Genomic DNA, 20940 nt, shown 5'->3' with positions numbered 1-20940 from the left:
ATTTCCTGAGTGATTACAAGCATTTCAGGGCAGATGACTGATTCTGTTTCAGATCTGACTCATTTTCTAATTCACAGTTGACATCCTCTTACCAAAAACACTGCATTGCTGTTTTCATAATACTCTGGCCGTGTCGTGCACTGTGGCCTTGTCAGGAGCTATAACTTGACATTGAAAACAAATGTCAATTTCAGAAGAGATGACCTCAGAATAAACAAAACACATTTACACTATTTACATTTTGTAATGCTACTATTAATTATCTGCAATTACTCATGTAACTTTATAGTGTACTTACAATGTAATTAATGTCAGTTAGCATAAAGTGTTAATTTTTTAATGATGGCCTAGGCAAGAGTTTACCATGTGCTTAAAGTTTGCACCACCAGATTTGTTTCTGTAAAATGTACATAATTATTTATATCATAATAATTTGTGGTAACTGAAATAAAATTTAAAAATGCATAGTACATTTCAGAAACATTTACTATTTTACAGATGAATTCCTTGGACACAAGTATACATACTAGACGACAGTTTACATTATAAAATATGCATCTAAAGATTGTTAAAGACACAACTTGGTTTCGGAAAAAAAACTATGAAACCCTGTATGCACCTTTTTAAACACCCACATCCTGTTTTTAATCAGGTTCAGGACGTTGCTCATATTTTTTGTGGTCACAGTCATTAAAGCAGTCAAGGTGCTGTTTTTCATTCTAATTGTTAAACTATAAAACTGTATATCAGTAAATGTTGCTCTTTAAAACTGGCATTTCAGGTAACTTTTTACATTAAGTGTCTCTTTATTAAACTATAATATCACAGTATTTACACATTTAGCTATGTAGTTTACAGCATAACTACCTGTTTATTACAAAATACAGATATTTGTAGGCAGATATTTTGTAATTACAGCTGAATGTTACTAGATTTCAAAACCCACCACAAAAAAAAAACATAATTAGCTTTTTCTTTTTTTAACATACAAACTACATAAATGTATTGTCTCCCTTAATGTAGAACTTCTTAACAGCTACTGTTTTTAATTACCATCTGTTAGAAAAGCAGTTAGAAATACAGAGCCATTTTCCTGGTTATAAAATGTTTTTGTCCAGAGAAAGTTCTAGGTGCAGTAATGTAATCTGTTAGCAGTGTTTAACAGAAAGCGGCATACAGTACAGAATACAACATTAGTAGCACAAATGTTAAACTAAATTAAATACTTGTAGCAATAAAAACATGCTTTGCTTAAAATGTGCTGTTGCTGATGTGCTACAATGCTAGTCTACTAATGGACATATGCTACATTTCAGTTACCCCTCCCTTCCTGTGTGAACGGTATTATTTGATCACACTGGCTGACATCTGACTACATTACCTTCCAAGTCTGCGCCCTTCCATTCAACTTGTATTGTCCCAGAGACCACAACATTGGAATCATTCTTCAGTCTTAAGACCCATACATCAGAAGACAAATGATCAATGTGTCATGAATCAAATGTCATATTAGGCATTAATATAACTTTCATTTAAACTGCTCAAAAGTTTAAGTAGTAAATAAAATGTTTTTGTAGTAGAAACAGGATTTAATGCATTAAAAAAGTTGTTTCTTAACTCTTTTACTCAGTTTAAATGCACAAAAAAGGGACACCCTATCAGGCTCCATAACTGCAACATTGGTAACTCAAGACATTTATATTGTTTTTGCAAGTTCAGACAGCCAAGCCTTCAAAGCAGAAATATTTGCTTTCCTTTTCATTCCTAAAGTATTTCAATCATATACTTTTGCATGTATATATTATTATTTATTTCTTAGCAGACACCCTTCTCCAGGGCAACTTATAATTGTTACAAGATATCCCATTATTTTTACATACAATTACCCATTTATACAGTTGGGTTTTTACTGGAGTAATCTAGGTAAAGTACCTTGCTCAAGGGTACAGCAGCGGTGTCCCCCACCTGGGATTGAACCAACAACCCTCTGGTCAAGAATCCAGAGCCCTAACCACTACGCCACACTGCTGCTATATATATATTTGGTAATATAACAGGACATACACATATTAAACAAATGTTTCCTTTTAATGCTCTTGTCCCTAATGCTTCATGTGCTTCTACTGTTGCACTAAAAAAAAAAAAAAAGTTACTGTAACATTAATGGGTTTCTTCCTCCTCCACTGAGTGGTTTAAACCTGGGATGAACTTCAAAAGACGTTTCTTGACACTTCCTCGTTTCATTTTCCTTGGAAGAGTCCCAAACAAACCTGCATTACCCGGCATGACCCATGAAGGTGACCCTGACCCACTGTTACTGCTTGCCAGGCTAATACTCCTGGTTCTGGTCACTGAAGCCTTCTCCCCCATTGCATTACTGTCCCTGGGAAAGAAGCATTCATCATCCACGCTTCCACGCCTACAGGGGCTTGTTGCCAAGTCCTCAAACACATAATGCTGGTCATCACTGTCGTCTGTCATGACACTCAGCTGGCTCTTACAGCTGCTGCCACTTGAAAACCTGTGCTTGATTCGCAGAGCCGGGGAGAAAGTAGCACTGCCAGCATCAACACTCAGTGTGGGAGATGAAAGGGATTCCAGTGTGTCTTGGGGATTACATTCATTTAGGTTTCCTACAAAGTCGATAAAGCAAATTAGTGGGAGTCTTTCTTTAGGTGTATAAACATGCAACATGGGTTTGATGTTTAACTGTTAAAATTCAATGTCCAAAGAACTTTAGCGTGTTACAGTTGCTTCTGCTAATTAATACATTTCTACGTTGTTTTTATTTAAATTCCAAAACCAAAAGCTTTTGTAAAACTAGCGAGCAGAAATGGTTTTCCTGCTTTTTCTCATAAACATCAAAATCTTTTCTTGTTAGGTCATTTAACTTTCAATTGTTTAAAATTGTTTCTTTAGTCATCAGTTAAATTATTTAGGTTGGACCACTAATGTGCACTGGAATGGGCTAAGAAAGCTGCAGTATAGAAGGCCTACCCATTTAAGCCATACTACAGTATCTCTGAAGATCCTACTAAATAATACATGCTTAGTAAATAGTCAAGTAAGGAGTTTTTTATTTTATTTTAGGCAGACCTGAAAATAATTTCTTATTGTGTAATTGAATCATATTTGAGGATACTCTTATAATAGTAAACAGAAGCTAGGGGAGCTGCAAAATGGGTTTGGTTAATAGTGTCAATTTAAAAAAAAGGAAAAAAAGACATTAAATTATGAATGTTATGAATATTATACAGTGTTATGTAGCCTTTATGAAGGTATTATGAACGCAACAGTGATCATTTCAAATAAAGTGTGTTTCTACTGTAAGAAAGATTTCAACACATTACTATCAATGTTGGGTTGTGCAGATAATAAGGAAATATTGAAAAGCCCAAAGCAGCAGACTTCTCACCTACTTACACCAACATTCTGCTACAAAGTTTTCTTAAGACTGGACGCATCAAGTTCAGAGTGAGAGGAGCTTCCAGTTAGTCATAACTCATAGATTTCTATCCTTCTTACAATACATGTCACCTATTTTCTTTGCATTACTTATATGCATGCATTAGCACATTTCGGACACAAGTCATACTGATGCGACAGGATGTGTTCTGTGGGTTCACAGAAGAAATACGCCTTACCCTGAGCGAGGCGTTGTTCTTGTAGCAGCAATTTTCGGAACTCCACCCATTTCTCTTGTAAGGTTTGCTGTGTGCAAAAGGTTAGCTGAGTTAATCATTTTCTCAATGTGCTGGCCTCATGATAAACTTTCGGCATCCTACATTTCTTGTGCATTTCTTTAATGATCCAAAAGCTTTAGTTTATTAAACAGTAAGACATTTCAAATGTCATTTTAGTTCCCTTTTTTCTCTCCCATACTATTTTAAGATGTTACCTTGGCTGTAAGTTTTGTTGCTCCAATATAATTTTTCTTCAAATCTGCCTTTACCAGGTTTTAAACTTGCTGTGAACTTGTACGGAGAATCCCACCAAGTGCCTGGACCGATCAAATTTCACATTCCTTCCTAATCATGTGATAATATATTCACCTCAGCCAGCCCCATCTATGTTCTGTCTAAATCAAAGTAAAGTACATAGTCTGGGCTGCCAGTTGAAAGTTCATATTGTCACATGATTTTAATGAAATGAGGAAAGCTGTTCAGTCCTGGCACTAAGGATTTTCCAGACAAGCTCAAAACCAGATAAAGGCAGATAATGAGACAAATTATACAGGTAAATATAAACAAAATACAAGCTTCTTTCTTCAACTAAAGTTTCTTGTTAGTTTTATACAGTTACTCTACCTAAAACAAGTACTCTGCCTAAAACAAGTACTGTATAAGAAAGACAAAAAAAAACATGAATAAACTATACTGTATTACTAAATAAAATGTAAAACATAATCCGTCTCCATTTTCTTTCTTGGAGGGTCATTTCAAGATTTAACACAATCAAATGTTGAAATCAAGTTAAATAAAAGGCAGATACCTGTAAGAACTGCAGCTTGGCTTCAAGTTCAATCCTTTTGACAGCTGTTCCATTAATAGTCTCCAACCTGAAATTGGCACACAAGCACACTGACTGTAAACAGGAGCCACAGATGAGGAGACACACATTGGTAATGAACAGCAAACAAAACCTGTGACCCGCTCAAAGTGAAACTTCGCATTACGTTATCTAATTTGCATGTTCATATGTGCCTAATCATAAATGGTGGTCATTTTTTATGTATAGATCTTTTACAATGTTTTCAACGTCTACACCGTGTGTATACAGTGAGTATGTGGCCCAGTTCCTAAGCAAGAACCCACATCACATACATGTGGTCTCAAGGGGCTCTTTCTTAAAGCAGCTGAGAAATATGAGAAAATAAACATTGCAATGGTTATCCTTTGAAGGAGGGCTAACCCATGTTTTAAATATACATCCCTTACCTATTATTAGCACACAGTAAGTGTGTTGAAATTATTTTTGTTTGCTGCTTTGGTTTTTTTATTTTCTTTAAATTAGAATATGAAGATTTTTATTTGCAACCCAGGAAGCACCACATATACTTTTATTATTATTATTATTATTTATTTCTTAGCAGATGCCCTTATCCAGGGCAACTTACAATTGTTACAAGATATCACATATTTTTTTTACATACAATTACCCATTTATACAGTTGGGTCTTTTACTGGAGCAACCTAGATAAAGTCCTTGCTCAAGGGTACAGCAGCAGTGTCCCCCACCTGGGATTGAACCAATGACCCTCAGGTCAAGAGTCCAGAGCCCTAACCACTACTCCACACTGCTGCCATATAATTTTATATACATATATATATAGTGTTGTACTTGAACTATATGTACATAAATATGTGAGAGAATATTAGACCAAATGAATGGTGCTACAGGGTTAAACTGGACCTATAACTAAGGCATGGGTATTGCTTACAATTTAGAAAGCAGGCCATTCTGTATGGATGGAGTGAATGTTTTCAATGTCGTACTTCATTGTTTTACCCACTGAGATGTTTTTTTTTAAAGGGATACATACCTTAAACAGTTACTAGAGGCTTTTATCAGGTCCACAGTGTGCTGGTGAGAGAACCCTTCCGATCTGATGCCGTTGATGCTTACTATAATGTCACCTACCGAACAGAGGAAGGAAGAGAGTGAGCTGTGGCTACAGAGGTTGCTTTCTAAAACAGCTTGTGTGGGCAGCAGAATGCATGAGAAAAGCAACACAAGGCCAGATGGAAGAGGAAGTGTAAATGGGTTAGTTACCAGTTGTCAGCCCTGCAGCCTCAGCTGGGCTGTCTTCATGTACTTTACAAATGAAGGTACACATTTCCAGAGAGTTGCTGTTCTGATGTTGTAAACCATATGTCTGCAGAAAAAAACATATGACATTAGTAACAGAATCTCACTTCTGTGAAATTATTATTAATGGTACTACTCCTACTACTGCTACCACTACTACTACTACTACTACTACTACTACTACTAATAATAATAATAATAATAATAATAATAATAATAATAATAATACTTATTATTATTGTAAATTATATACTATTGTACTGTCAGAAGTAGAAATCAATATGATTTCTCAGTTTGTTAGGAAATGTCCTTACCTGAATTTCAAATCCAAACGTTTCATTGTCTTGTTTTTCTAAAACAATGATTGTCCTGTGAAACAAAAAGAAACACAAATGAGCTATGGGTGAAAGAAATGCTCCCCAACTCCTCTTATCCCATTTCTTTTTAGAGTTAACATTAGTTCAATACATGTCATAAACTGATTACTGCATCCATAGGGCAGGAAGAGTTTTTATTTACCTTGGAGAGTCAGTGTAATCCACCAGCGAGTTTGACCTACATCGAGTCAGCTGAAAGGAGACCAGTTTAATTAGGTGCCCGGTTTAGTTAGAGTGGTGCAGGTTAACACACTGCCTACCTGTTAATCTGCTACTGTTAACAATAACAAGATACATATTAAATGTCCACTGGGTTTATTTATAATTTGGAAAGATTACAGAAATTATAAGAGAGCAAAACAAAGTACATCTATATATTTCTAATGCACACTTTTGACAAGTTGCAGCATTTTTATAAATTTTTCATGAAGAAAACAAAATTAATAAAACTTAAACATATCTCTTACACAACAGAATCTTAAAAACATCTTAATATTACATATTTCACACTGTAAAGTTTATTTTAGTATATCAAAATTAAATGTATATTATCAAACAATCATTAAAAAAAACTATAAAGTATTCTTTTGAATAAGATTTATGTTTCATTGTTCATTTTTCACTTTCACTTTTGGCTTTACAGTGTAACAAGAAGATACAGTACTTTGAAATCTGTTGAATATTTATGCAGCCTCCCTACTTCTTCATTATGTCTTATATAACCTATATGTTCACTAAGCATCAGGAGTAAGTTAACTGGGAGCGGTATAATGTAAGCATGCGCATGTTTGGAAAAAAAAAAATATTTAATACAAATATAAACAATCATATCATAAGCAGAGCTTGAATCTTTAACAAATTAGACAGACTTAAAAAAATGGTAACATTTTATACAACATTTGTACAATTAAAAAAGCTAATTGTTATCTCCTATAATTGGATAATTTCTGGGGTTTTCTTTTTTATTATTATTATTTATGTAGCGTAGTAGATTAAGCAAGTTAACTTTTTTATAGGAGTAAAAAGCTCACCTGTTTGCGCCCCCTTGGCAATGTCCCAAGTGTTGCAAGCGTCTGAAGTCGTTTATTGTCTGTTTCTCTATTGACTGAAAATGCAGGATATCGACCACTTTTACGCCTGTCACCCAAAATATAATTGTCATTGCTGTTTTGTTTAATTAGTCTTCTGAAAGTCATTTTTTAGGGAATGGTGGATACCTAATCAGCATAACTGACGAGAGTTACTAACTTGTAAAACCATACCTTCCTTTGCACGCAGACAAAATGTGTCAAAACGGAAATCTAAGCCATGTGATTTTTGTGGGTTTCCACGTAACTGCTCTGTGAACATGTTTTGCAGGTCATCGGGGCTTACTGAGTTTTTTTAAGCTTTTATGTGAAGGTTTTCATCTGCTTTGGCAAGGAAAATGAATCGGCTTATGTTTCTTTTTTAGATAAAACATTTTCTTTGTGCAGACTTTGGTTTATGGTCTGTCAGAAAGCAGAAATGTGGCACAAAAAAAAAAAAGAATTGTGGCACAGCCATTTCTGGACATTTATTTTCCTCATTCGCAATTCTGTGAGAGAGATTAAATTGTAATTTATAAAAGTGAATAACTACACGATGATAACTACACGATGACTAACGTGAATACGGCTATCTCTTTTAGTATTTTTAAGCACCAAATAACAAAACAAACACAAGTTTAGAAGAAAATAGCTAAGGGTTTTTGGCATCATAGCGGTCTCATCATAGCACTTGTTATTTGGTACTTTTTAAAAGCTGCTAAAATGATGACCAAAATTTAGATTCAACCCTAGGATTACCAGAGGAATCTTGACAACAAACTCCAAGGGTCAGATCATATTTTAAAATACAATACATTTGACCCATGTTAAAAAAAAAAAAAAAAAAAAAAAAGTATTTAGTATTCGCTGACAGGGATATGCATCCCTAAAGGAGATAACAATGTTTTGGCTACTGTATGCTTAAAATGATTCATGCAGAGAGTTTTAAGCTGACAAAAGCAGTGTTATATGTGGCTGGGAAGTGTATTCTTCTAGTCATTCTTAGTTTTTCAGCAAAAAACCTTATCATTTTTTCTATCAATGGTCGGATATGTGGTATGCTAATAAGGACAAGGTGAACCCAGTTACTTGTTTAAGCTCTTCGAGTATGGGATGCTTTCTGTTAAAGCAGCAACAGTAGACGTTTCATATATGATGTTATCAGTTTTGTCATGGTATTAGACTCAAAACAATACTTACAGTTCTCTTTTGTTCACCCTATATTAAAAGACCAACATCCAAACTGCAAGATATCTTTAGAAGTCTTTCTCTCTTATTATTATTATTATTATTTATTTATTAGCAGACGCCCTTATCCAGGGCAACTTACAATTGTTACAAGATATCACATTATACAGATATCACATTATTTTGACATAAAATTACCCATTTATACAGATTTTTACTGGAGTAATCTAGGCAAAGTACCTTGCTCAAGGGTACAGCAGCAGCGTCCCCCACCTGGGATTGAACCAATGGCCCTCCGGTCAAGAGTCCAGAGCCCTAACCACTACTCCACACTATATATATAAGTATATATATATATAGTTTTTTATCCAGTGTACATGGATGATGTTGCAACTTATTTTGTAGCAAGCCAGATCCTTTTTCCTTTTTAGTCTTGAAGTTTTAGTTGGTATGGTTGATTCCTCTTTTCTGCAGCCAGAATTAGGCAGGGTGGCATCCTGTACAAAAGTGATACTGTAACCATGTCCTCCTGGGTACAGAGCTTTCTGAACTACCAGGACTTCACACCTTTACACAAAACTGTGCATTTCTCTCTCTCTCTCTCTCTCTCTGAAGAGATCAACACACAGCACTAGAGTGGTTGTTTATTCAGAATTCACATGCATTTCAAAATTGTATTTGAATATCACATGGCAAAAGCATAGTAGTGCAGTAAAACATAATAAAAGCACAGTGAACATACAAAGCACAGGAAAGCATGGTAAAACAGATGAGTAAAGTATAGCAATGGTAATCTTGTATAAGGCTCAGCACAGCTTTGCTGGCAAGATCATTTACCAACTACCCATATCATGACTACAGTAGCAGTAGTCAGACAGGGAAACTCTATAAATTCATTTTTATATATAAATTACTTGATTCAGAACTATAATTCTCATTGTGTGACCCTGAGCAAGTTACTTAACCTCCTTGTGCTCTGCCTTTCGGGTGAGACTTAATTGTAAGTAACTCTGCAGCTGATGCATAGTTCACACACCCTAGTCTCTGTAAGTCGCCTTGGATAAAGGCGTCTGCTAAATAAACAAATAATAATAATGATAAAATAATGTCCTCTGCTCATATTGTATTTGGTACACATACCATTAGAAAAGGCTATGTGATGAAAAGATGTGATGGGAAAATTGCATACTCTAACAATCCAGACTTGCACAGATTTTTGTTTTGTTCTGCATTTGTTTATTTGTTTTGCTAGAACACAACTTCCCATAGCTTTAATCTTTCAAAGATGAAGTTGGAATAAATCTTAATAAGCCTGACAGTTTCCAGTTAACATTTAGGTGACCATAAAAATATAAACATCAATCATATATTGGACTGAACTGGTACAACAACAACAAAAAATGAAATAAATAAATACATACAAAATACTTTACTTAAAATACAATTTGCACAAACATCTCATACAATAAACATTACAAGAAAAATCAAAACAATGATATGTAACATAGCAAAATATATTGTAATACCTTTTTCTTTTAGTGATAAAGAGAGTTCACAGTATAACAGCACTCTTTTGACACAAACATGAAATAAGATATATAACTGAAGCAGCAATTACAGATTCCACCCTTTAATATAATAAAAAAAATATATACTTTTACATTTATCAGAGCATTTAAACAATAAAGATTACATGGTATAATCCAGTCACGTGTGTTTTTATTCTTAAAGCAATAATCTGCTTTTGCTATCAAATGTATTTATTAACTGCAGTGCTTCAGAGTATTTCAGGTCCACACTGTAGGTGTATACATCCCATTTTTATATCTATAGTAACACTTACACTCCAGCATTTCAAAAGTAAAATGAACGAATATACAGCAATACAATTTATTTACTTACAATCACCCATTTACACAACTGGGTTTTTACTGGAGCAATCTTGCTCAAGGTTACAGCAGCAGTGTCCCCAACCTGGGATTGAACCCACGACCATCCTGTCAAGAGTCCAGAGCCCTAACCACTACTCCACACTGCTGCCCTATGTTATATTAGGATTAGATGTACTGTTTATTTATTGGTATTTACTTACATATTAAAAAAAAAAAAAAAAAAGTTTGGAGTGCTGTAAGATACATGCGGTTTCCAACCCTGTCAAGGTTCGATCTATATATACCATTAACATTTATTTTAAAAGTGATACTATGTTTTTAACTTTTTTATTGAGCACATATTCTCAAACTGGAATGCAAGGGTTAAATACAGGAGGTTGTACATTGTCTTGCACAATGGGGTCAACTTTACAGAAAACTGAAGCTAATTAAAAACATCTGTAAGTCACTGATGTGATGCCATTATCCACTTCCATAACAGACATGACTGAATCCTCTTTTTGAGCTTTTCTTTTCACACTGGGGACAACACAGATGAGGTGTTTTTGAAAAGTACAATATTTCATTACAACTCCGTATTACAGACATAATATACAATAAAGTACTGAAAGGTAAAAACAACATGACAAGGAACGGAACATGACATCGAACTTTCTAAATCAGTAAATGCTGCTTGGACATTCTAAAGCTATAGGTCATTAGATTACAATAATTTAGTCACATCTTTTCCATTCTTCATGTAATCTTAAATAGTGCAAAAGCCTTTGGAATGAAATACCATCACAGTTTCAAATAACAGAAATACGGTCTAGCAGCAGGCACTGCTCTTATCCTAAAGTATAGGAAGGCTGAATGCATAGCAAAGTAAAGGCCTAGTTTTAAATCATCACATTTCCAGTCACTAGAATAGTTCATGTGATGTGTCCAGTTAAAAAGACCAGAATACATCTTGTTTTCTTACATGATGTATTTACATTGAATATCATTTACACTTCTGCACACTGCAGTGTAAGTTAAACAATAATAATAATATTAAAAAATCTGCAAACTAAACTGATCATTTTAACTTAGGATATTGTCAATCAAGGGTAACCAGCCTTAACTTATTATACACATTAATACAATCACCTTAGCTGTTCTCAATGAATATCAGATGATTAGATTCCTCCAACAATCTGTGTCATTATTATTTGTTTATTTAGCAGAAGCCTTTATCCAATGCAACTTATAGAGACTAAGGTATGTGAACTATGCATCAGCTGCAGAGTCACTTACAATTACATCTCACCCCAAAGACGGAGCACAAGGAGGTTAAGTGACTTGCTCAGGGTCACACAATGAGTCAGTGGCTGAGCTGTGATTTGAACTGGGGACAGTCTGGTTACATGCCCTTTTCTTTAACCACTGGACCACACAGCATTGCACGTTGTATCCCAAGATCACATAAAAAAATGTGTATGTGTCTCTGTGTGTGCGCGTGCATGCGTGCGTGCATGCGTGCGCGTGTGCGTGTGCATGTGTTTGTGTGGTATATACTGTATATTCTTCCAAGTAAAAATGTTACTTCAATATAGCGTACTGTAAACTCCTTTATATCCCCAGCTTATTTTTTTTATACAAATGTAGATGAAGGGCAAACATAAAACTGTTGCATTGAATACAGTACCTTGCATAATTACCAGACAATTATCACATAGCTATTAAATGGATATTCCAAAATTAGCTCAAATGAATGCAGCCCAAATAAATGGGTGTACAGTATATTACAATAAACATGTTTGTAATCGTACTACAATAATTCTTTGACATAGGATGCTGATTTGGGGGGTTATAATCAATTTCAACATTAACACGTTAAAAACACTAAATTAAATTACTGAGAGTTCTGAACGTGTTGTGCCTTATCATCTTCATTTAATCAAATTGTGCAGTTGAAGTGGTCTTCGCTTTGACAGCGTAAATGAGATTCATTGAAAGTTCTGTGTTCATTATTATGGATAGTGTCTTGCAAAGGTGAGATTAATTAATTGGGGGAAAACGACTGCAGGAAGAGGTATGTTTTTTTTTTCTGACACTTTAGTGATTAAGAGGCAAACTGTTTGATTTAGGTCAACATGGTGAAAATGGCTTGGCCAGCAATTTGTTGTCCTTAATTACATTGCAAAACTGTTTTGTGAGTTCTACATTTATCATGCTGTGTGTGTGCCGGGAGTGTGCAAATGACTCTTTTTTTAATCCCTGTAGACCTGTACATTTTTACATCAAAACTACTATGTTTAACAAGGGCAAATAAACAGTACTATTTATCAGTTTTAAAAGTATTTAGTATGATGGCAAGGTGTTTTAAACCCATCTGAGATTGGTCCTTGAGGCCTAATTCTACTGGAATTTGAAACATTTTTGTTTAAGGGAGTGCAGTTCTTCCAAACAACTAATGATAAAAATATATATTGTCACAATAACAAGTTTCTCCACATCCTTACAAAAATATGTTTAATCAGTATAAATGGTGATTTTTAATTCCTCCATTAGACACTGTTTCGATTTTTGTGAACAACCTACTCGTGCCATCAGGCTTGCTAGTGAGTTACTCAGTAACATTACAATCAAACTGCCATGTTGCCAAGTAATGTGGCAAAGGCAGTTTTTAAAAATGTTCAGCTTGGGGCACTTAAATATACATGAGGTAGCACAAACGTTGAATACACATAGTCAAGTGCATGTCTAAACTTTGGAATCCTTAGTTACGGTAAGCTGAGAGATGGTCTTCTTGATGCGTAGTCCTGTCAGACGAGCTGCTCCGTTGGCATACCAACACTCACGCATTATTTTACCCATCACACGGAGTGACTACGACGCAAAAAAAAAAAGATTAAAAGCATCCATTGCAAGCACAAGTGAACAGATAGACAATTATAAGAAATTACATTACAAACAGAACAGGCAGTAAACAAACAGTTTTACAATGACAGCCCTATTAAACCTTACTTATCATTTGTCAAAGTGTGATTTCCTGCACCCTATAATGTGATATGCATCGACTGGTTAGGCAATAATGATTAAACTTCGTACATACTAACATTCGCTAAGTAGATTGCCAGGGGCATGCCTCGGTTTTCCTGAGAAAAGCTTGACCAAAACAACCCTGGTTAACATACTTTATTAGAGGTTATGATGATACAAGTTTACCATCATCGATAAGGTTTACATATTGTTTTTCATGCTAGTATCACACTTTCAAGACTTTGTGAGAAATGATTTGCAAGACAGAATTGATAAATTCAATCATATTTAAGATACGGTATTACGCAAAAAAAACTGGATATATTATTTCAGTTCTCCCTGACTAATATTATCCAGCCAGGAACCTTGGGTTTTTATATTTGTACTTCTGAATAAAACGATTGACTTACTTCACAGCTCTGCCACTGGTTGGGAATGTTTGGTCTCAGTTTCTGATCACAGACAACCTTTCTCATGTCTTCTATAGAAGGGTCAGAAGGCACCATATCATAGTAAGGCAACTGATAATCTTCATGGATTCCTTGAAAAAACACATATGACTGTTTTATGAGTTACGCAAAATAACTGCATCACATTAAACTTTTAAAATGCTTTCTTCTTTATAAATCAGTCTGAAGTAATAATACATTATATATTCTGCTTGTCATTCAAAATACAAAGGGATATCTTAGATACCTGACCTCATTTGACCTCTGTTTCAGTGGAGATGGGCTGCGTACACCTTGGATCATACATTAAAGATATTCTGAAATGTGTTATATTTTCTGCAACAGTCTCATTATTTTGAAAGATTCAACGCTAAAATCTGTTGGAGGTTAAAAATAAAACTCCCCTCATGGGAATAAATAAAGAATCAAATCTCATTTAACCAGCCTGCAAAGGCTATTGTTTATCACATTGAGTTCATTTGATGATGTCTTTCTGATTACCTCTAATGGAGCATCTTCGCACCAATTCCCAGAACACAAGCCCCAGGGAGTAGATGTCGGCACGTTTAAATGATTCAATGTTGTTTATATTGATTTTATCGTCAAGCATTTCAGGAGCCATGTACCTAAAATAAAGCCAGTACACTTAGTAAGATGGTAAACAATGACACATCCTTTTGGAAAGCCTTCTGCACTCAGGCACTCAAAGCATATGTCATTTTGCAATCCAAAGTTCAGGAAATAAATCAAATGTAAAACCTGAATTCAAAGGTTTAGCTTTATTACTGCTAACATTTCTTTGCTCTTTTCTATACTTATATTTTTAAAGTGTTGAGTGTGAATATCTACTGGATCTGCTCTTGTCCAATTCTCAGTTCTTATCACCAGAGAAAGTTGCATCACCCTATAGAATTAACAACTTTTGCTTCATAAAGTCAAATGAAACCTGCTGAATAATGTTATGTTAACTTATTGAATTACATACCGCTTTGTAGTTTTCCATATACTCAATGAAAAACTGACAACAATTGAAAAATGTGACATTTCAAAATCTAACATGACATATTGTACTACTATTATGGCTTCCAGTAAACTTTTGTGATATAATTGTGTAGTTTCTTTGATTACATGATGTTAACTAAAATATCTAAATTATGTTCATATAGTTTTTTTTTGTTTTTGTTTTTTTTTTAAATTATGTTTCAATCCTAAAATTCTAGGTGATGCAAAACATTTGGCCATAGTTGTACTATATCTTAACGGATCTCAATATTTCTAATAAGAATGATTAAGTTGATACCATTTATGGGATCTAGAAGATAGAACTTGAAAGTATACACGCTTTCAGACCAAAAAGATCCCTTTATTATGTAAAAATGGATTTCAGAAGTGGCGTAGATGATTACATTAACAAAAAGAAATATATCTATGTAAAATGGATCATAGTTGAATAAATATAGTTCTAATACAAGCTGTAAAAACTACATTTTGTTTAATATAAATATCTGACAGCACTGGGTGAACACTCTCCAGAGAATATCATAATGCATGGCAAAGTCTGCGGGACTTGTGGGTTGATATGGTTCATAGGACTAAGTTTGTAAATCACATGGTATACTAATGAGTAAAGTAGACTTTTGTCTAAAGGGGAAACAATATCATAAGAATTGTATTCTTCTGTTGCACAGGCTATGAAGATAAACCCACTCCTAAATACAAACATGAACATAGATAAGACATACATAAACAACTATTATGCTTTAAGGAACATACTGTTTCAAAATGTATTGATTACACTCACCTCTTTGTTCCTACTCTGTGGTTTGAAGGTATATCAATCATGTTTGTAACTGAATCATGTTTGACAGCAAGGCCTAAATCAGCAATAGCACAAGTTCCACTCTTTTTCACTAAGATATTTTTAGATTTTAAGTCTCTGTGTGCAATAGCGGGTTTTCCTATTAAGTAAAGAAAGAGGGAATTATTTCTGTAAACATTTAAGTTTTTTGTAACTGCATTCTCAGCAGAATGACATGAGTAGTTCAATCTGTTCACATCTAAATCTAAAATCTGAAAACCAAACTGTAAAGATATGCTTTGATCAGAGATGATAGATACATATTTGGAGGAATGGAGAATTGTTCTATTCTGTTCTCATTACACATGTCTAAAACAGATTACACTGTACATACAGTAATACAACATAATAAACAGTTGACACCAAAGAACACGACTGGCGCAAAAAACATTTTCACTAGTATTTTAGAGTTGGACTTTCAGAGGTTTACATGCCTATGTCATACTTAGTTTAGGTTTTTAAAGTATTAACAAACATTGCTTCTTTGCTTTTTGTTGAAACCCTAAAAAGATTATGTTGAAAATGCATGGTCTATGCATAGTAGTGCAAAATAGTAATACTTTTCATCAGTGTTTGGTGAGTTAACAGCATAAATAATAATAATATCTCTATATATAGCACCTTTCATAGTGGACCACCATCACAAAGCACTTTAGAGAGATAGGCTGTGAACTGTGCATTATATGCAGAGTCACTTACAATAGGACATTGCAGGATGGAGCACAAGGAGGTTGAGTGACTTGCTCAGGGTCACACAGCGAGTCAGTCAGTGGCAGAGGCGGGATTTGAACCAGTGACCTGCTGGTTACAAGCCTTGGACTTTAACCACTGGACCACGCTGCCTCCTATATGAGCATGATAAAGTTTTAGGCTCCGCCATTAGCTTTGAAGAGACTAGGCACAGCACATTTTCTCATTTGAACAGGCCTTAATTAATTATTGCTGGTAAGAACAAACAGCAAATATGTTAAACCATGTTGTCCTGCATATGATTCTCCACTGAAGGAAAGACAAGCTGGCTTTAAAACATGTATGGCAAAGAAAGACAGACCTAAAGATTTGACATATTACTTTAAAATAGCCGAAAGAAGTATAAAGTCAACTGTACTAGAAGTTCTGCAACTCACCTTGGGTACCAATTATCTCCATATGAAGATGCGCAAGACCACTAGCAATGGAAAGCGCCAATATTATTACTCCATCCACAGACACAGTGTGGCAGTTTAAATAATCAAACAATGAGCCATGCTCATGGTATTCAGATACAAGCCAAAGCTGGGTCCATGTTCCATTATCTAAAAGACAGAAGTTCACAAATGGTTTGTGGTTTTAAACATCATTTGGCACAAAATTACTTCAGCTCTTATTTCAATTTGCCAGAAATGCAGAGTAACACATTGTCCACTAACTATGTTTTAACTCACAGTGCAGTATCTATGTGTTATACCAATTCTAGCTTCTTTGTATACAAATAGCTTAATCTTATCAACCATACAACAACTTCCAACACTTCAAACTATCTTTAGTAATTTAAAAATAAACTTAGCTAAGTTATACTTTTCACAAATGGATTTTTTTTCATTCTTTCATTCAATCGATTTTATGAAACAAAATGTATGTACTAGGCATCACAGAGTGCTGCACTGCACAGTGAAAAAAAAATAGACACAAAACAGGATACACAATAAATAAAGTAACCAACTCACAAAGAGAACGCTTCTGTAAAAGATCTGTATCGGACTTAAGGTTTGTATCTGAACACAAATACACAACTTCAGGGAGTGCACTCCAGTTTTTACCTTTGTTATCGGCAGCAATGAACCCCAGGATATGTTCATGTCGTAGCATTATAGTTTGGTAAATTTCAGCCTCTCTGAACCAAGACCTTTCATCACGAGAGGAGAAGATTTTGACAGCCACATCCTCTCCACTCCACCTCCCTCGCCAAACCTCCCCAAACCGTCCTTTTCCAATTGTTTCATGGAGAACAATCGATCTCGCAATCGTCCGCTGAACAAGCAGAGGTAACCCTAAGAAAATGGAGGTGGGGGTCAATATAAAATACCAGTGTTAGAACCTTTAATATACAATTAGAGATGGATAACATGTCATAAATGTATGAGACCCCTGACCAATTCTCTCATATTACTGAATTACAAATGGTACATTGAGATTTCGTTCTGTTTGATATTTTATTTTAAAACACTGAAACTCAAAATCAATTATTGTAAGGTGACATTGGTTTTATGTTGGGAAATATTTTTAAGAAAAATAAAAAACTGAAATATCTTGCTTGCATAAGTATTCAACCCCCACAGATTAATATTTGGTAGAGCCACCTTTCGCTGCAACAACAGCTTTAAGTCTTTTGGGGTAAGTATGTATCAGCTTTGCACACAGTGTCAGAGTGATTTTGGCACATTCTTCTTGGCAGATTTGCTCCAGGTTGTTCAGGTTGGTTGGACAACGCTTGTGGACCGCAATTTTCAAATAGTGCCACAGATTCTCAATGGGATTGAGATCAGGACTTTGACTGGGCCACTGCAGGACATTCACCTTTTTGTTCTTGAGCCACTCCAGTGTTGTTTTGGCCTTGTGCTTGGGATCATTGTCCTGCTGAAAGGTGAATTTCCTCCCAAGCTTCAGTTTTTTAGCAGACTGAAGCAGGTTCTCTTGCAGTATTTCCCTGTATTTTGCTCCATCCATTCTTCCTTCAATTTTAACAAGATGCCCAGTCCCTGCTGATGAGAAGCATCCCCACAGCATGATGCTGCCACCACCATACTTCACTGTAAGGATGGTGTGTCTTGAGGCATGGGCAGTGTTAGGTTTGCGCCACACATAGCGCTTTGAGTTTTGGCCAAAAAGCTCTATCTTGGTCTCATCTGACCACAAAACCTTTTCCCACATCGCAGCTGGGTCACTCTCATGCTTTCTGGCAAACTCCAGACGTGCTTTCAGATGGTACTTTTTGAGTAACGGCTTCTTTCTTGCCACCCTCCCATACAGGCCAGTGTTATGCAGAGCTCTTGATATGGTTGACTGGTGTACCATTACTCCACTCCCAGCCACTGAACTCTGTAGCTCCTTCAAAGTGATTGTTGGCCTCTCTGTGGCTTCTCTCACAAGTCTCCTTCTTGTTTGAGCGCTGAGTTTTGAGGGACAGCCTTTTCTTGGCAGTGCCTGGGTGATGTGATGCAGCTTCCTCTTCCTGATTATTGATCCAACTGTGCTCACTGGGATATCCAAACACTTGGATATTATTTTGTACCCTTTCCCTAATCTATGCATTTGTATTACTTTATTTCCAACTTCTATAGAATGCTCTTTGGTCTTTATTTTCCTTCAGATTCACAGCCTGACCAATGATCCTTCAACAGTGGGGTTTTTATCCAGAAAATGTGACAGCAACTTTAATGGTTCACAGGTGGAGGCCAATGGTAAGGTAATTGTGTCCTCGTTAGGGCAATTTCTTTCATCGGTATAAACTGGGAGCTTCCACAGCACAGGGGTTGAATACTTATGCAAGCAAGATATTTCAGTTTTTTATTTTTCTTAAAAATATTTCCCAACATAAAACCAATATCACCTTACAATAATTGATTTTGAGTTTCAGTGTTTTAAAATAAAATATCAAACAGAACGAAATTTCAACGTACCATTTGTAATTCAGTAATATGAGAGAATTGGTCAGGGGTCTGAATACTTTTGCAAGGCACTGTATATATATATATATATATATATATATATATATATATATATATATATATATAGGTTCCTACAGGTTATCATGTGTGTACAGTTGGATTTACTAGCATATTAGTAAAATGAAAATAATTTAAATAAGTGATACTTGTGCTTTACATACCAGATCCAGATCCTGATGTGGTCAAATCAAATATCAGATCTTTTAGAGACTTTCCAGATGACATTAAGCTGTGATCAGATAAAGGCTCCTCGACGTCATGTCTTTCAGTCTTATTATAAGGGCATTGCTGGCCACGGAGAGTGCAGATTGTCACAATAGCAGCCAAACACAGTAAACAAGCTGGTATGACTATGACTACAGCCAGCTTCAAAGGTCCCCAGCTTGGTGTACTAGACACATTTCTCACTGAAAAGAAGAAAGAACTTCTTCAGCAGCTGGTATCTGTCAATCATTGAAAGACACATTTATTCGATCCGTTAAAGGGATGCCAATATCATCACTAATATTTAATATCCTAGTATGTGTGTTCTGGACGATCTTCTATTGTTGTTTCTGTTTAGATCATTAATAGGCAGGCATACTAATTATTCCAGCAAAAATGTCTAGGACAAATGCGGAATTCAGGTGTCATTTGTTGACATTATAGATGATGAGGAATAATGAAGAGTGACATATCATGAATGATAGGCCAGTACAACAGCACCTCAGACAGGCTGGTCAATAATATAGTTCACTGATCAATAAAACGATTAATTGAATATTTCAGCAACTGGCTGCATAGCCTCTAAATGCTGTATTAATTCCAACCCTTGAAAGTGCATAGGTTACAAGATTCTTCAACAAACATAAATTCATACTAAAATGCTAAACAATAAACAAACTGAAACTCTATAGTGCTCACAAATGACTAATATTACTGTCTTAACAAGACATAGTGAATATGGTTTTCTAACACAGTAAATCTATAATCCTTACAGTATGTGATTTGTCATGAGAATGTTGTGCCATCTAGTGGTTGCCTTTCTCTCATGTTTAAATAAATACTACATCTGTATATCAGTAAGGTACTGTACTTTCCAAAGAAATATGCATCTCTGTAATCCATGATCAAAGCACAAAATCAATAAAAAAAAAAAAAAAATGGAATTGGTGTTTCCATTTTCTACTTGTGAAAAATGGTCTCATTCTATTTTTAAAGTCTCTTATAAAAATACTTTACCTATTCACACTATACCTTCTTAATCACTTTACCTTCTGAATACCTGCCAAATTAGCATTTTATACTTACAGTGCCTATAGTAAGTATTCACCCCCTTGGACCCCCCTTCAGTTTGTTGTGTTACAACCTGAAATCTTGATGCATTTAAACGTTTTTTTTTTCCTTTGATTTACCCAACCTACTCAACATTTTCAATGTGTGAAAAAATGGGGGGGGGGGGGGGGGGGGTGAAAAAACAAATCAATTAAAAATAAAAACCTGAAAAGTCTTCATTAGATAAGTATTCACCCTCTTTGCTATGACACTCCTAAATCAGCTCAGGTGCAACCAATTGCCTTCAGAATTCACACAGTAAGTTAAATGGAGTCCA

General features: G+C 35.1%; 2 protein-coding genes across 2 annotated transcripts in view; both read right to left on the bottom strand.

The window, feature by feature from the left end:
• Nucleotides 1-342: 342 nt before the first annotated feature.
• On the bottom strand, nucleotides 343-7492 carry LOC117426428 (cytohesin-interacting protein). The gene is made up of 8 exons (XM_034043971.3): nucleotides 7217-7492; nucleotides 6328-6377; nucleotides 6123-6177; nucleotides 5773-5875; nucleotides 5543-5636; nucleotides 4492-4558; nucleotides 3645-3711; nucleotides 343-2633 (listed from the first exon to the last, which is right to left on the bottom strand). The coding sequence occupies exons 1-8, from the start codon at nucleotides 7379-7381 to the stop codon at nucleotides 2161-2163; spliced, it is 1074 nt and encodes a 357-aa protein (XP_033899862.1). The 5' UTR covers nucleotides 7382-7492; the 3' UTR covers nucleotides 343-2160.
• A 1111-nt stretch (nucleotides 7493-8603) lies between these two features.
• LOC117426977 (activin receptor type-1C-like) overlaps nucleotides 8604-20940 on the bottom strand; it is a 30060-nt gene continuing 17723 nt past the window's right edge. The window contains exons 3-9 of the mRNA XM_034045264.3: nucleotides 19511-19756; nucleotides 17442-17672; nucleotides 16770-16937; nucleotides 15586-15742; nucleotides 14286-14410; nucleotides 13746-13876; nucleotides 8604-13182 (exon numbers count right to left, since the gene is read on the bottom strand). Of these exons, the coding sequence (XP_033901155.2) occupies nucleotides 13057-13182; nucleotides 13746-13876; nucleotides 14286-14410; nucleotides 15586-15742; nucleotides 16770-16937; nucleotides 17442-17672; nucleotides 19511-19756 (1184 nt within the window). The 3' untranslated portion in view covers nucleotides 8604-13056. The remainder of the gene's footprint in view (nucleotides 13183-13745; nucleotides 13877-14285; nucleotides 14411-15585; nucleotides 15743-16769; nucleotides 16938-17441; nucleotides 17673-19510; nucleotides 19757-20940) is intronic.

This window comes from Acipenser ruthenus, chromosome 11, assembly GCF_902713425.1.
Source record: "Acipenser ruthenus chromosome 11, fAciRut3.2 maternal haplotype, whole genome shotgun sequence".
In the NCBI taxonomy this organism is placed as follows: domain Eukaryota; kingdom Metazoa; phylum Chordata; class Actinopteri; order Acipenseriformes; family Acipenseridae; genus Acipenser; species Acipenser ruthenus.
The sequence above is the reverse complement of the archived record's forward strand: the minus strand, read 5'-3'. Positions and strand labels throughout refer to the sequence as shown.

Coding starts and splice junctions, on each gene's coding strand:
- LOC117426428 (XM_034043971.3), bottom strand. CDS start 7,381: ATGACTTTCAGAAGACTAATTAAACAAAACAGCAATGACAATTATATT. Junction 6,178..6,327: donor GATTACACTGACTCTCCAAG/GTAAATAAAAAC, acceptor TTTGTTTCACAG/GACAATCATTGTTTTAGAAA. Junction 3,712..4,491: donor CCAAGCTGCAGTTCTTACAG/GTATCTGCCTTT, acceptor TTTTGCACACAG/CAAACCTTACAAGAGAAATG.